General features: G+C 46.4%; 1 protein-coding gene across 2 annotated transcripts in view; it reads right to left on the reverse strand.

Annotated features, from left to right (window-relative positions):
- Positions 1-2,846: 2,846 nt before the first annotated feature.
- RARA (retinoic acid receptor, alpha) overlaps positions 2,847-15,880 on the reverse strand; it is a 236,844-nt gene continuing 223,810 nt past the window's right edge. For both annotated transcript variants that reach the window (XM_015409459.1, XM_015409460.1), the window contains 5 exons: positions 14,853-15,013; positions 13,970-14,146; positions 13,583-13,787; positions 6,276-6,434; positions 2,847-3,879 (listed from right to left, as the gene is read on the reverse strand). In XM_015409459.1, the coding sequence (XP_015264945.1) occupies positions 3,665-3,879; positions 6,276-6,434; positions 13,583-13,787; positions 13,970-14,146; positions 14,853-15,013 (917 nt within the window). In that variant the 3' untranslated portion in view covers positions 2,847-3,664. The remainder of the gene's footprint in view (positions 3,880-6,275; positions 6,435-13,582; positions 13,788-13,969; positions 14,147-14,852; positions 15,014-15,880) is intronic.

Here is a 15,880-nt window from a genome sequence, read left to right on the forward strand (position 1 = left end):
GTCATCTTTCTTGGCCCCTTGAGCATTATTGGCACAGTCACGCCTAGCTCGATGAACCCCCTTGAACCATAGGTTTCGGGGTGCGCCATGTGCGGGATTAGGCTCTGCTCACCGCTCTGCAACTCGTCATCTTCCTTGGCCCCTTGAGCATTATTGGCACAATCACGCCTAGCTCGATGAACCCCCTTGAACCATAGGTTTCGGGGTGCGCCATGTGCGGGATTAGGCTCTGCTCGCCATTCCCGTCTTAAAGCATAGTGGCCAGTGGACTCCAAAATGGCCGCTGAGGCTGCTGTGGGCTCCATAAATGCTGCAGGAGTGTGCAGCTGTTTGGCATGCTTTGGAATGGCATCCTCGCCTTGCTCTGCTGGCTGAGCGTCGGCCACCGCCACAGCCTCTATCTCCAGAGTGGAGAGAAATCCATTGCTATCCTCAATGCCATGGAAGGCGGTCTGTGAGATCCCCCTCCCATTAAGAGAGCAACCGGCCCGGCAATGCTCAACCTCCAAAGGGGGAGGGGAGGGAGAAAAGAGGATAACATATAGGAAGAAGAAAAGGATTTGATTTTTCTTAAGTTTCTTCAGAGAGAGGGAACAGCAAAGATGGAAGGAGAAAGTGAAAGTAAGTTAACTCAGAGAGATAGGGCTAGGCAGAGCCTACAGCTAGCTGCTCTCCCTTCTGAGGCAGGAAAAGAACTGAGCCTAGGGTGACTCCCACCACAGGAAACAGGAAGTAATTGAAATTAGTCCTGCCTCCCTAAGTGATGGATGGGAATCACCCACAAGATGTCCTCCACCTCAGAGAAAGAAGCAGTCCTCAAAAGAGCTGTCTCAGCCCCACCTACCTCACAGGGTGTCTGTTGTGGGGAGGGGAAGGGAAAGGAGTTTGTAAGCCACTCTGAGACTCCTTCGGGTAGTGAAGGGCGGGGTATAAAACCAATTTCTTCTTCTTCTCTCTTTTAAAACAGCCCCAGCCCATGTGCCTCAGAATACATTTCAGAGGTAATTCAATTACCTCCCCCGAATACCTTGTATTTGATGCAGTGAAGAACAGTCATGCACTAAAAATCAATCTAGTTCTTTGCATTCTGGTCCTGACACAAGCCAGGTAGACCTCTCTGGGGAGGTCGAAAGCACAGAGAAACAGCCTCCTCCCCCAGTTGATGCCAGCATTTGGTATTGCTGAGATACACTGCTTCTGTACATGGAGGCTCCATTCAGCCAACACAACCGATAGTTATTAGTAGAGAAAATGAACCCAAAGCTGTCACAGCTATTGAAGCCGCAGTCCATCATCACAGTACGGGGGGGGGGGGGAGCGAATTTTGCACACACACAACACACACACACACACAAACACCTCTTCAACCCCTCCTCTCAAATGCGGCAATTAAGGGAAGATGGAAACTCACCAGAATCTTTTTATATGAAATAACAACAGCTTTATATACATATCTGAGAAGTATGGAGCACAGGCCCTTCAAACTGAGGGAGGAGTTTCCAGGGGAAGGGGAAATTTTTTCCCTTCCTATTTTGTTTTAGGCTTCCCCCTTCCTATTTTGTTTTAGGTTTCATGTTGTAGATTCTGAAGCCACTAAAACCTCTTGACAGAAAAATTCAATAATAAATTCCAAGGGGAACCCACTTGCCCTCAGACATCTCTCCACCCCTAACCCAGTACATAAGAGTTTTTGTGGCTGGTCACAATTTTTTTTAAAAAAGGTCACAAAAAAAACAAAGCTTTAAATAAATCGGGATTACAGCTGTTTTGAAATTTCTTGGCCAGAATCCCCAGAAACCTTGGAAATAATTCTGTGAGACCCCGAGACCACTAGCCTGGTCTTCTTTGAATGGCACCCCCTTCTCCCCCCACCAGCATGGGAAGGAGTTTGTAAACATGGGATAGAGTTGACTTGTTTAAAGTGGGGGGTGTCATATTGGGCTTGTGCCAGCGCCCAGAAACAACATTTTGGATCTGTGCCTTTGTTCCCCCTGTCTACTCTCAAAAAAATAAAAAAGAAAGCAAACTATCCTGCCCAGAACACAGGAAAATGGAACAAAGGCCAAAGAATCAAGGGGGAAGAGGGAAAAAACATTTTCTCCTCACAAAATACTGTAGAGTACAAAAAGCCCTCAACAACTCAGATTATTTCTTCCAGTTTTTAAAAAAACATGAATCAAGGTTGAGTGTTATTGTTTTTTAAAGTGAAAACATGAAAGAATGTATGATCTTCTAAACCTTCCTGTTTACAGAAAATTGGGAGGCCTTTTAAATTACCACAGAACTCAAAGCCCAAATTGTCTGCTGTACAAAACATGTCAAAAACTGACAGATTTTAGCTTTGTTATCACTGACTGGGCCCAAATATTTGTGGTCAGTGCAAGCAGTTAAGGAAGGAAGAGCAAAACCCCATCGAAGCACCATCGACTAACATTGGTTTTAATAGCAGAGTGAAACATATACTTGCATCTCCCTCATCCCACTCGGAAATATATGAGACATTTAACAGTGGAATCCTGTGCGGAGTTAACCCCAGTCTAAAATCAGTGAAACCAAAGGCTTGGACTGCAGCAAATTCTACATAGAATTGCAATCTCAACCACTTCACTAGGGCAGAATCAGACCCTAAATTCCTCTTTTTTCAACGTTTTTATCTAAGAGAAAATTGTGACCAGCTCCATACAAGAACCTTGGGTTGCTTTTGCTTTCTGATTTTCTCCTTGCTAACCTCTTCCTTTAAAAACCCTTCAAATGCCAAACTTTTACAAAGTTTTCTTTTTAAAACATAATTTTATATATTTTATATATTTATATATATAATATTTCTTCTCTTTTAAATGAACCCTTCCCTCCTTTGTTCTGTGTATTTTTTTTTTAACCTGAAGAACTAATTTTACTTTTATTTTTGTCTTTTATTTGCTGGTGACATTTTTAGGCGTGTGTGAGAGGACACGGAGTTGGGGAGTTTGGGTACTTCGAGGACAAAAACAGGGTTGAGCAATTAAAAAACAAAACAAAACAGAAAACATTACAACCTTTCCCCCTGAAACATCTGAAAAGCAAACAGCCAGAGAAAACACCACTTCATTTTCACTGCAACATGAAGCCGGCGGCGGCAACCCCTTCTTGGAGGTGTGTGTGTGCTCACAACAGGGTGAAGGGAAGAGTGGGGGGCAGGGGGTGCGTGCCACAAAGGAGGTGAGTTTTTCCATAACTGTTCAGGTTTCTTTTTTTCTTTTCCTTCTCAAAGTCTCACTCCTGGGTTTTGAGCGTCTGTCTTTCAGGTCTACGTGTCTGTCTGTCTTCAGAGAATTCAGAACTCCTTGCATGTGAACTGTGCCTCCCCAGTGGGGAAAAATCGGGTCTTTATAGCAAGCAGAACCCTGTTTTTTGTTTTTTTCTTGGAACGGTCGAACAAAAAGATAGTGTGCTGGTATGGAACAGGTACATAGAGCCTGCCCCCCCTCCCCTCAGGCCTGACCACAACCATGTGATACCGGGAGGGTGTTGGGAGAGATGCTTGAGGCAGCATGCCGCCCTGCTGCTTCCCCCTACCCCTTCCCTTGATCCTCAAACATGTGTCCGGGCTTCCCGGGGAACAAAAGACCAAAGTGTGTAGCGGGGGTTGGGGGGGTCACACAGCTTGTCCTGGTGGCTAGAATGGTCATGGTGAATGCGTGGCAGGACTGCTTCTGTTGGAACTGGGAGAGAGGCTGGGGCTACAGCTGCCGGGAGGTGGGGCTAGGCTGCCTATGCGGGAGGGGGCCCCCGTTGGGGCCCCCAAAGTGTCCATGCCCTCAGAGTTCTCCAACATCTCCTGGATGAGGGGCGGCATAGATCCAGGGATCTCCATCTTCAACGTGATCACCCGTTCAGCACCTGCAAGAAGAGAGGAGAACTGCTTTCAGAATACTGAACATAAATGGATCGCCTTGGGATCATCTCTCCTCATCATTGCCCAGTGTCCCACACTTTGGTAATGACTTCAGACTCTTTAATGGCTTGGGCTGCAACAGACAAAGTTCACCCGTCTCACCACAAAATGCAAATTGCAGGCTCATGCGGCCTCGGTTTGCCTTGGGGCTGTGCAAGGGAGGGGGGGAAGGTGTTAACCCTTCAACTTCCATGTTCCTCTACTGAAAACTAAATTCCTTTGCTGTGTTACCAGCATTTTAACAGGGTGGGAGTGTGCTTTTAAAAGACACATTGCCTTTAAAATGCTAACAAAGCATGAAAGGGGAGAGCTGGTTTGATACAGTGAGAGGAGACTGAAGGGTTAAACTCCCTCATGAATGTCCTGAGGCGCAAACTGAGGCTGTGTGTTGGGTGATAGTGAGATATTGAAAAAATGTTATTTAGCAGAGCATTTTATGAACATGGATATTTGTCTGAGCCGTGTGTGCGTGTGTGTGCACATACTCAACAGGGAGCAGTAAATAATCCAGCTCATGTGCCCCAACGGCATCATGTTTTCTGTTGCCCATTCACCTCTCTCATGTTTCAGCTGTGCTTTAAAAAGGCCTTAGGAGCACGCTTAACTTTGTAACATATGAGGGAGGCTGTTGTGAATTGGTTTGGCTCTGGCTCCTGAGACCGACAGCAATATTTGTCGCCAAAAAGGAACTGTGCTTCAAATCATATTGGCCTGTGTGGTTATCTGACCATTATAAATCAGATTTTTTTAAAAAATTCCTCTTGTTGGGCATTGATGAATTTTTGCCCGTTCCCTCCACCTCTTGGGATGGCTGGGTGGAGAAACGAGAAAATGAAAAGCGGCATGCTATTCTTTAACTGGAGGTTTCCTCATTCAGATTGGGATCCTCTGGCTTTTTGAAGGAATTGCTTCCACCGCACCCAGGGCTCCAGGCCTGAGAAACCCCTACTCAGAGTGGGGAATTCCCCCACCCCAAGCGTCCATTGCCTGCTGCTGCTCCAAGTGACAGCGGGGGACAATTAAAAAAAAAAAAAAACCCTCACAGGCAATGCTCCCTCTAAGCTGTGGGGTCTTTTCAGCAAAAATTCTACTTTGTGAGCTGCTGGCATTAAAGTTGTGAGCGAGCGATCTGGCTGCTGCATAAATTAGTTTGCTCTGGAGCACTCCTTCTCGAGCTAAGACAAAGATGTGTGAGCTGGAGGTGAAAAAACTGTGAGCTAACTCAGTAACTCAGTTTAGAGGGAACACTGCTGACAGGTACTGCAAGCACGGTTCCCTCTAAGCTGCGCTAGGGGGTGCTGGAGCACAAAATTTTAACAGGCAGCTCAGGGGTTGTGAGCTTCTGCTCAGAAGACATTTCCCCCCACTCCACTGGGAGCAATGGAAGATGGGAGCACCTTCTTCTGGAGCCCATAGAATTGGAGCCCTGGTCATCTTTTTGAAATTTTGGGGGGGGGGGGTTTGAGGAGAGGCACCAGGAGCTATGCTGCAAATTTGGTGCCTCTACCTAAAAAACATGGAAAAACATGGAAATGTTCTCTATCAATATAGTGGAAAGGGGTGGGTGAAATTTGACTTGATTCGGTTTTCTCTTATAATGCTTAAAATATTATTAAAATATAGTTTAAATATAATTTAAAATAATTTATTCTGAGATTTTTACGAGGTTATGGGAGTAGTCTTCTGAAAAACTAATTTATGCAATAGTCAAATGTAGACTTGCTCACAACGTTAATGCTGCTAGCTTTTTTTCACTCATGAGGTAGAATTTCTGCTCACAACACTGTGGAGCTTAGAGGGAACATTGGTTGTGAGTGTGATGAGGTCACTTCTGGAGAAGACCTGGAAGTGACAGCAGTAGCTCCAGGAATTGTTGGAAATCCTATGGTAAAACCATAGAGTTTCTGCCGATTCCTAGAGCTACTGCCACACGTCTGGGATTTTCTGGAATTGACACCATCATGTTCGTACTGTCCCCCCATAGCCCTGCCCAAACCTTCCCACTGGTTGCATGGCAACCCTATTCTGTACGTATTTGGAGAGGAACAGGAGGTGGAGGCTACCTAACAGTGAAGGAGATTCCTCCATAGACGTGACCTGTGGCCTATTCCTCACTACATTACACTTCCTTGTGCTTGATCCACATTTCCTATCCATGTTTCCTGTCTCCTGCTCATGGTACTGGCCCAGACATTGGTGAGGTCATAACTCTGCCTTCCTGTTACACTTGCGGTTCCTTCCACCTGGAGGTTAACAGCAGGTTCCAACTCTGGAAAGATCGAAGTCTTAAAAGGAAGGAAAAGAGGCTGCTACTCAGAGCCTGCAGCCCCAACCCCCTTACCCTTTGCGCTGATGCTTCGCAGGTCTGTGATTTTCATTAGCATTTTGGGGAACATGTGAGGCTTGCTGGGCCTTCGCTTCCTCACGTAGATTTTCAGGGCCTCCAGTAGCGGCTCCTGTAACTTGTCCACGCGGTCCGGCTGTTCCAGGTCTTGCCGGTCTAGGGGCAGAGGGAGTTGGGGAAGCAGAGAGTCAGTAAGGGGATAAAGCCCCGACAAAGGAACCCACTTCTGCAGCCGGAATAACCAGTTTCCTTCAAGCCGACATGCAGGGGAAACAAACTTTTTGAAAATACACAGTTTATGCACACACAGATTATCACATGTATACAAGTGCTTTATGAGCAGTTTGGTGTAGTGGTTAAGTGCACGGACTCTAATCTGCGAGAAACGGGTTTGATCCCCCACTCCTCCACTTGCAGCTGCTGGATGACCTTGGGCAAGCCATAGTTCTGTCAGAGCTGTTCTTGAAAAAGAGTGGTTTCTGTCCGAGCTCTCTCAGCCCCACCCACCTCACAGGGCGTCTGTTGTGGGGAGGGGAAGGGAAAGGAGTTTGTCAGCTGCTCTGAGACTCCTTTGGGTAGTGAAGGGCGGGGTATAAATCCAATCTCCTCCTCCTCCTATATGAAGGGCTATTCAGTTCAAGTTCGTTGGGGAGGAAACCAAGGAACCAAGATGCACCAGAAATCTCTCTCTCCCTTTGGATGCTTCACAGGGCAATACTTAGCATTCGTCACCCGCACACCTTGAGATGTGTTTTCAACAACTGCTCAATGGACAGAACTGGGTGGGAAAATTACAGCCCCTGTTGAATGTCCACATTTTAGGCAGCTGTTCAAAGGTACGACCAGACCCACCAACAAGCAGATGGAGTCTCTGATGCCTTTTGCAGCAATAAGAGTTATAAACTCATCAGCTAAGATGGTGCCAGTATGGAAGACCATCCCTGGGGCTCTGGAGACTAGCTGGCTGTATTTTTAATCATCCCGGTGTGTTCATTTATATTTCTTTATTTAATTTGTTTATATTCCTTCTTTCTCCCCAATGGGGACTGAAAGCAGCCGATCCCATTGTCTTCTTTACTTTATCCTCACAACAGCCCTGTGGGGTAGGTTAGCCTGAGAGTGGGTGACTGGCCTAAGGTCACCCAGTGAGCTTCCATGGAAGAGTGGGGATTCGAAACTGGGTCTCCCAGATCCTAGTCTGACACTCAACAACCACTACACAATATTGTCTTGTGTTAGACTCCAACCCTACAAACGGACTTGCCTAATTTTTAGGGTTACAGGTTATTTCACATCTTAGGGTTGCATCCAACCAAAAAGTGTAGGAAAAACCTGGACTAACTACACAGGGCAGATTTAAAAAAAATCAGTAACTTAAAAAAATGCAATCAAATAGTTTTATAGATTTCCACTACGATTCAATCAGATCTAGCCACAGTGATCCATGCCTTAGTTACATCTAGACTGGACTACTGCACTGTGTTCTAGCTGGGGCTATCCGTGAAGAGTGTTCAGACGCTGTAGCCACGGCAGAATGCTGGTTGGGGCCAGCTACCAGGAGCATATGATCCTGATACTACAGCAATTACACTCGGCACCAATCCGGAGCCAATTCAGGGTGTGGGTTTTGTCCTTTAAAGCCCTATAAGCCTTCGGATGGGGGTATCTGAAGGATTGTCTTCTCCCCTATGTTCCTGCCCAGGAATTAAGACCACAGGGAGAGAGGCCCTCCAGACTGTCCCACCAATCAAAGAAACTCGTCTGGTAGACACGCATGAGTTGGCCTTTTTGATGGCAGCCCCACAATTATGGAACGGCTTCCCCAGGGAGGTGTGCCTGCCCCCCCCCCTGTCGATCTTCAGGAGGCAGCTGAAGACAGTTTTATTTAGGACTGCGCTTGACTGATTTAGTCTTTATTTATCAGCATCCCTAATTAGAGTTTTCAAATTTTGACCTTTTTAATGGGTTTTTATTATTGTTGTTTTAACAAATATATATTGTTTTTATTGTGTTTTTATATAAGCGTTGGGCTCTTTTTGTAGCAGGAACTCCTTTGCATATTAGACCACACACTCCTAATGTAGCCAATCCTCCAAGAACTTACAATAGCCCCTGTAAGAAGAGCTCTGTAAGCTCTTGGAGGATTGGCTACATGAGGGGTGTGTCGCCTAATATGCAAAGGTGTTCCTGCTACAAAAAGAGCCCAGCCGCTTTGCGTTCCGCTAGGCTTAGGAAGAAAGACGGCTAACAAATGTTCTGAACGAACGAACGAATGGATGAATAAAATAACGTGTAACAAAGTTTGAGTCCAGTGGCCCCTTTAAGACCAACAAAGTTTTATTCAAAGTGTAAGCTTTTGTGTACAAAGCACACTTTTTCAGACAAACTGGAATAAGATCTCCTCAAGGGCTACTTACAGGGGGAAAAGAGGACGGGAGGGGGGGAGCTGTTAGGAGGGACCACTCAGAGTGTGTGTCTCTCTTTTTAAAATAGCTGCAGTAAATCCACACACAATCTCCTAAAACTGAGTTTATGCCCTATTATGAAAGGCTACTTCGTAGAGTATGAACTACGGGGGACAGAACTATCTTCAGACACTGCACAGCCCAACAATTAATTTGCTTATCTTATGTCTTGAAGGTAGGGCAAGACCAGGGTTGCCAACCTCCAGTTGGCGCCTGGAGAGGTCTCTCAGAATTACAGTCTTCAGACTACAGAGATCAGTTCCCCTCGAAGAAACAGCAGCTTGGGAAGGTGAAGTCTGCAGCAGAGCCAGTTTGGCGCAGTGGTTAGAACTGCGGACTCTAATCTGGGAGAACCGGGTTTGATTCCCCACTCCCCCACTTGCACCTACTGGATGACCTTGGGCAAGCCATAGTTCTGACAAGAGCTGTCCTTGAAAGGGCAGTCCTCGAAAGAGTTCTCTCCACCCCACCTACCTCACAGGGTGTCTGTGGTGGGGAGGGGGAGGGAAAGGAGATTGTAACCCGCTCTGAGACTCTGAGTGAAGGGCAGGGTATAAATCCAGTCTCTTCTTCTTCTTCTTCATTTTATGCCGCTCAGGGCCCCTCCTCCCCAAGCCCCCCCCAGGTTCTGCCCCCCCCCCAAACCTCTAGGAATTTCCCAACCAAGAGCTGGCAGATACAAGAGATGACAGAGCCAAAAGGACACAGCGGATTGAAGACATGCCTACGAATGCTGACTCCAGCCAGCACCTCTGTACAAAAGACCCCTCATGGCGGCTGGCTAAACCAGAGTTTACTTTTGGCTGGTTCTGCTTCTAGTGTGCACATGTAGGCATTAATGTAAAAGAAAAGGACTGCATTGAACAGCATTTTCCAACATAGAAAGAATATTACATTTAGTAGTTCAACTCTGTTGCTTCCAAGATTTCATAAAGGCTCCATCCCGTTTTAAATCTAGTTGTTCTTAGGGCTACAGAGACCAAGCAATACACACTTAGGAAACCTCTAAATCTGGCTACATGAAGGTATAAGGAGGACTTGTTCCCCACTGAGTTCACAGAACGCTGCCAAGAAGGTGATTTTTTGCAAACTACCGGTTCCAACTTGACAAAGCCACGTAGGCGAAACGCGGTGTATACCTAAAGTTGGCAATCCCATAGTTCCTTTTTGGAACCGTCTGGATGGAATTCGTTCCCTTTTGAAATTGTTTGGATGGAATTCTTTTGAAGTTCCTTTGGGAACAACTTGCGTGGACTCTGTCTGCAAACTCCGTTTCACCCTTGTATTGGGGAACACATTATTCACTGAAAACTCAGGAGGAGTTGGATGAATTCCAGGACATTGTGTACCCAGCTGCTAGCACAGATCCTGAAGTGGATGGTACACCTTGCTCGGGGTGAACCTCCCCTGGAGTACATACATGCCTTCTCATCCATCCACACACAAAAAACCCACAAGCTTTTGAGAGGCTTCCGCTAGAAAGCATTTCCTCGCTTCGCCACTAAGTGGCACTGTTTAGCAGGAATGTGGCGGCACTGGCTCCCCCCCCCCTTCCCCTAGCATCAGGCCATACGTGGGGATGTTTGCAGTGCAACAGCAAAATCCAGTACTTGGCAAGGCATAAGCAAGGCTTTAATGAGGACACACACACAAATGTTTGTAGCTCGGAGTGCTGCAGATGAAATGCATCAAGGTATGTAGGGCAATTCTTGGCAGCGGGTCCAGGAACGGTGTTGTTAAGGGGTGCGCCTTCCACCTTCCCGGAAGCTCTTGGGGCTTGTGTGCAAGGACTGCACCCCGGGAATTCTCAGCTCTCTCCCTCACACCAAGTTGAAATTCCCAGGGCTAGCTGCCTTGGGAGAAGCCAAGGGCAAGTGCTCCCCCCCCTTCCCGGAAACCAGAGCAGCAAAGCTGGTTCGTAGCTTTTAGAATTAGAAGGCAGGTACGTGGGGAGGAACCGAATATTTGACATAGCTCTGCATTTCTGTTATTTTGCACTTTTTAAAACAGAACATGCCCAGTCTGCAGTGGCTATGTTGGAGCAGGCTAAATATCCCTAACCATTTCCCACCAGGTTTTTAAAAAAGTGTGTTGTAACCCTAAAAGCCTGGCACTCGAACCCCTAGCAAAATAAAGGTGTAAAGTTTTTTTCCTGGACCGTTCCACTTCAGGCTCAGAATTGCAATGGTGGTCGGAAGGTGTCTGTCTGTGTGCATTTACCAAGGCACCCCTCCACAAAAAAAACCCACATTCTTTGCATAAGTGTGTAAGGCAGAGGAGTCCATGGGAGGCCAAGATGAGCCCTTCCCCTTGACCTGTTTGGCACATATGCGCAGGAAGTTTCAAAAGAGAATGGTGGAGCGTCCAAACACGTAAACTTCCCCACAGGCAGCCAGAAATGGGACTGTCCAGGAAAAGCTTAATCACTGGACTATAATGAGCATATAAACTGGCCCTCGTCTGTATCTTCCAGAAAGCATTTCTTTCTCTTCGTTTACTGCAAATGCTTACTCCTGGGAGTGCTTGCTCAACAACAGAAAGTCTCACGCTCTCAAGAATTTAGCAACAGCTTGGCTTATCCTTTGCCCACTTCTCACTGAGGTGGTGAACGTGACTTCTTCTTGTGGGGCAATGATTCAGAAGACTGCATATTTAAAATGATCCCTGCACAGAAAAATCTTCTTCCCCAATGTCTCATTTTCTGGGTGGAGGAAAAGAGGGGGCTTTCACCATGTGACTCCCCACCCCATCTGCAGTTTATACAGGCAGAAGCCCAAATAACTGGCTTACCACCTCAATTTGTTGTCAGCCGCCCTGAGCCCATTTGGGGAGGGCGGGATATAAATCTAATAAATAAATAAATAAATTTGACGAAGAAGAAGAGGAGGAGGAGAGGAGGAGATTGGATTTATACCCTGCCCTTCAGTCAGGGTCTCAGAGCAGCTTACAAACTCCTTTCCCTTTGCCTCCCCACAACAGACACCCTGTGAGAGCTCTGAAAGACACTGCTTTTTTTCAAGAACAGCTCTGACAGAACTATGGCTTGCCCAAGGTCATCCAGCAGGTGCAAGTGGAGGAGTGGGGAATCAAACCCAGTTCTCCCAGATTAGAGTCCGTGCACTTAACCACTACACCAAACTGGCCCGATTTAGATAAGTGCCTACTTCTCAGTGAGGTGATAACTGTAAGGAGTATTGTACACTTTTTTTTAAAGCTCCACAATATGATTTTTGTTGCATACAGACCGTTGTGGAAGAATTCGCATGAACAGGCCCCGGGTGCTAAACCAAAAACACATGAAGGTTAACCATTGGTGATAAAGTGTGGAATTATTTCAGGAGTGATTGTGACTTGCTTATTCTTGGTGCTTGGAGAGAGAGTCCTATGGAGCCCGGACACATGAAAACACCATGTTAGAATAAGTTATATGACAACCGTCGCCCGAGCACCAGAGGCAGCCACCACAGCGCCGCTCTGAGCTTTTCCTTTCTTTAGCCCTTAAGGGACAGTAGCCATCTGAAGATCCAAAGGAAAGTTACCTATGTTTCTCATTCACAGACAGACACACACACAGAGTCAAGCCCCATGTTTCCACAGTGCAGCGCTATAGCTACACACATTTCATGATAAACACAAAACCAGAGAACCACAGCCACTAAGTGTTGGAATTGCAGGTTACTTACACTTCAGCCATTACAGAGTTAAATGTTGTTTGTTAGCAAACAGGATGTTACGTTACATAATGTATTCAACGGCGGGAAAGTTTGTGGGAGTTGTTTACCCTAATGAAGTGACCTGTAACCTTTGTATTGGTCAACTAACATCTTGTTTGTAGAAATGCTTTGATCTAGCATTAATGTATTCACAAATTTATGGCCCTTTGTGTGAACCAAAAGAGGTAGTTCTCTTCTAGAAGCCAAGAGAGATAGAAAGATGTAGCTGTTAGCATATATGAGAGTAACCAAGTATGTAACAAACAACATTTAACTCTGTAATGGCTGAAGTGTAAGTAACTTGCAATTCCAACACTAAGACTATAAGAAAACCAAAGGAAGACTATAAGAAAACCAAGAACTGTAAAATATATATGTATTCTAATACAATGTAAATACAACATGGTCTTCTATACCATGTACAGTAAGGGTCCAAAGTCAAAAAGTTCCAAAGTCAAAGGCGAAATTTCCGGATAGTCTATTCGTTTCTGAAGTCTTCTTCTGAGGAGGACCAATATATAATTTCAATCTGCAATAACCATTTTTTTCCTACTTGTAGAGAAGTCTGTATGCAGTTAACAAATCATTATTCTTCAAACACGAAAAGATATACTACTATAGGATTTTGCAAGGCATATCGAGGGTCTATAGACAGGCCATCTTATTCACCATAAAGAATTCAAAATATGGAGGCCATATTAGAATACATATATATTTTGCAGTTTTTTCTTGTTTCATTAGCATTTTATACACAGCTTTCTTTGGTCTTCTTACACACATTTCATGACAGAAACCCGGGATAATCTTCAGTGCTTAGCTGTCGTGGCCCTTTCTTACACGTCCAGGGAAATGCTGATCGCCACTTTGGGGTCAGGAAGCCATTTTTCTCCAGGCCGGTTTGGCCAGAGATCCTGGAGGTTTTTTGCCATCTTCAGGGCATAGAACAGGGGGTCACTAGGGGCGTGTGGGGGGGAGGTATTTGTGAATTCCCTGCATTGTGGTTGGACTAGATGACCCTCTACTAGAGGTCCCTCCCGACTCTACGATTCTGTGATTCTATCAGAGGATATGTTTCTAGGACTGGGCCTTAATATGGGCTGCATGGCCTCTTAGTGACAGCACTCACCCCCGCATATGAGGCAGATAGCGCTGAGAAGGCCCGTCTCTGCATCGTCCATCTCGAGCGGCAGCAGCTGGTTGGCAAAGGCAAAGACCAGGTCCGTGAGGGGCCCAAAGCCCGCGTTGTGCATCTGAGTGCGGTTGAGCGTCAGGCCGTCTGAGAAGGTCATGGTGTCCTGCTCCGGGGTGTAGCGTGTGCATATCCGCAGGATCTAGGAAGGGGCGCATGAGAGAGCATGCATCACTTTCCTTCCCATTTTGCCCTTCTCCTGTTTGCATTGTGACACATGGGGTGCAGATGTGGGTTGAGGCGTTGCCCACTAGAGGGTAACGCTTCCAATGGCTTTCTTGCTTGACAGTGGGGGTGGGGTGGGGGGCAGCCATTTTTACTCACCAGGATGTCGAGGCAGGCTGCTTTGAGGAGCGTGATCTGGTCAGCGATGGTGAGCGTGGTAAAACCTGGCAACTGCTTGGCAAATTCAACCGTCTTGATGATACACTTTGTGGACAGTTCACTGAACTTGTCCCACAGGTCAATGTCAAGAGACACCCGCTGATCCGAACTGTTATTCTGTGAGAGAGAGCATGGGTCAGGGTGAGAGGATAGCAAAAGAAAAGACAAGGAGGTCCAATGGATTTGAGACTCAATCACGGGTAGATTTGAACCCCTATAAGAATTTCCTCCTTGGAAGACTGAGTACTGAGTGTGCAGGACCTATTCAGGGCTCATACAACTGAAGAAGCGGGATATCAAGGTCACATTGGCTAGTGTCCCTGACGTCACTTGTCATCCTACGGGGAAAGAGGATTTGGTTCACTTATTTCAACCATCAAAACTATTTCCAGGACTATTCTGGTGCTAACATCTGCTCTTTTAAGAACTGGAGCCAAACAGTATTTGACAATGAGAGAATATGCAGGTTGAGGCTGACAAGCACAGCAGCTGGTCTTATGGAGGAGTTTCCCTCCTGAGAATTTCAGCATGCAAGTTTCTAGCCCTTATAGCTCCTGAAATAAACTTGAAAATGTGGGGAAGTGCTCCGTGTTCCCTAGCTAATAGCAGCGAAGTAAATTATGTAAAATGAACTCGCACGCACAAATTTATTCCAATGGAAGAATATGACTTTGTGGGGAAGGGAACGGGAAAGCTTTGTTAGCACAGAGTGTCTGGAACCCCCCAGCCAGAGTCTTGGCTGAGATGCTCCAACCACCTGCAATTCTAACCCTCTGAGCACCACAGAACATTGGACGCCTGATACCTGTCGGCTACCACTCACCGTGGTGTACTTGCCCAACTGGCACAGGGCCGGGAAGGTCTCCTGATGGGCCTTACGCACTTTCTCGATGAGATCCTCCACCTCCGGAGTGATGACGTAGCTCTCTGAGCATTCCGGCTTTGGAGTGTCTTTCTTCTTCTTGTTCCTGTCATTCCGGACGGCTGGAAGGGTGAGCAAAGGAGAGGAATCAAAGAGCGAATAGTGCCCTCCAAGACGGTGAGACCTTCTTAATAGAAAACGGCCCTTCCTTGAGAAATATTTGCAACTTGTTCAATACCTAATTGAAATAACACAGTTGTCTAAGAAGAGGAGGAGATTGGATTTATACCCTGCCCTTCACTACCCAAAAGAGTCTCAGAGCAGCTTACAATCTCCTTCCCCTTTCCCACAACAGACACCCTGTGAGGTAGGTGGGGCTGAGAGAGCTCTGACAGAAACTGCCCTTGAGAGAACAGCTCTGAAAGAACATATGACTGACCCAAGGTCACACCAGCAGCTGTATGTGGAGGAGTGGGGAATCAAACCCGGTTCTCCCAGATTATATTCCACGCTCCTAACTACTACACCAAACTGGCTCTCTCTAAAAAGGTTGATATCTTGTTAAACAAAACTGAAAGGGGCTTATGAGGAGTGGACACCACTAGTTAGGCTGCACAGGAAATGAACAAAGTTGGTCTAATAGACAGCTACGATCTGAAACTCTTTGCGTTTGTTGTCTCTGTCGTTGGGGCCAACAAGCACTTTTAGCACCAGAAGCATTTAGCCACAGACTTATTTGTGAGAGCCAGTTTGGTGTAGTGGTTAAGTGCACGGACTCTAATCTGGGAGAACCGAGTTTGATTCCCCACTCCTCCACTTGCAGCTGCTGGATGACCTTGGGCAAGCCATAGTTCTGTCAGAGCTGTTCTTGAAGGAGCAGTTCTGGAAAGAGCTCTCTCAGCCACATCTACCTCACAGGGTGTCTGTTGTCAGGAGGGGAAGGCGTTTGTAAGCTGCTCTGAGACTCCGAGTGAAGGGCGCGGTATAAA

Source organism: Gekko japonicus, unplaced genomic scaffold (assembly GCF_001447785.1).
Source record: "Gekko japonicus isolate JY-2015 unplaced genomic scaffold, Gekko_japonicus_V1.1 scaffold846, whole genome shotgun sequence".
NCBI lineage: Eukaryota > Metazoa > Chordata > Lepidosauria > Squamata > Gekkonidae > Gekko > Gekko japonicus.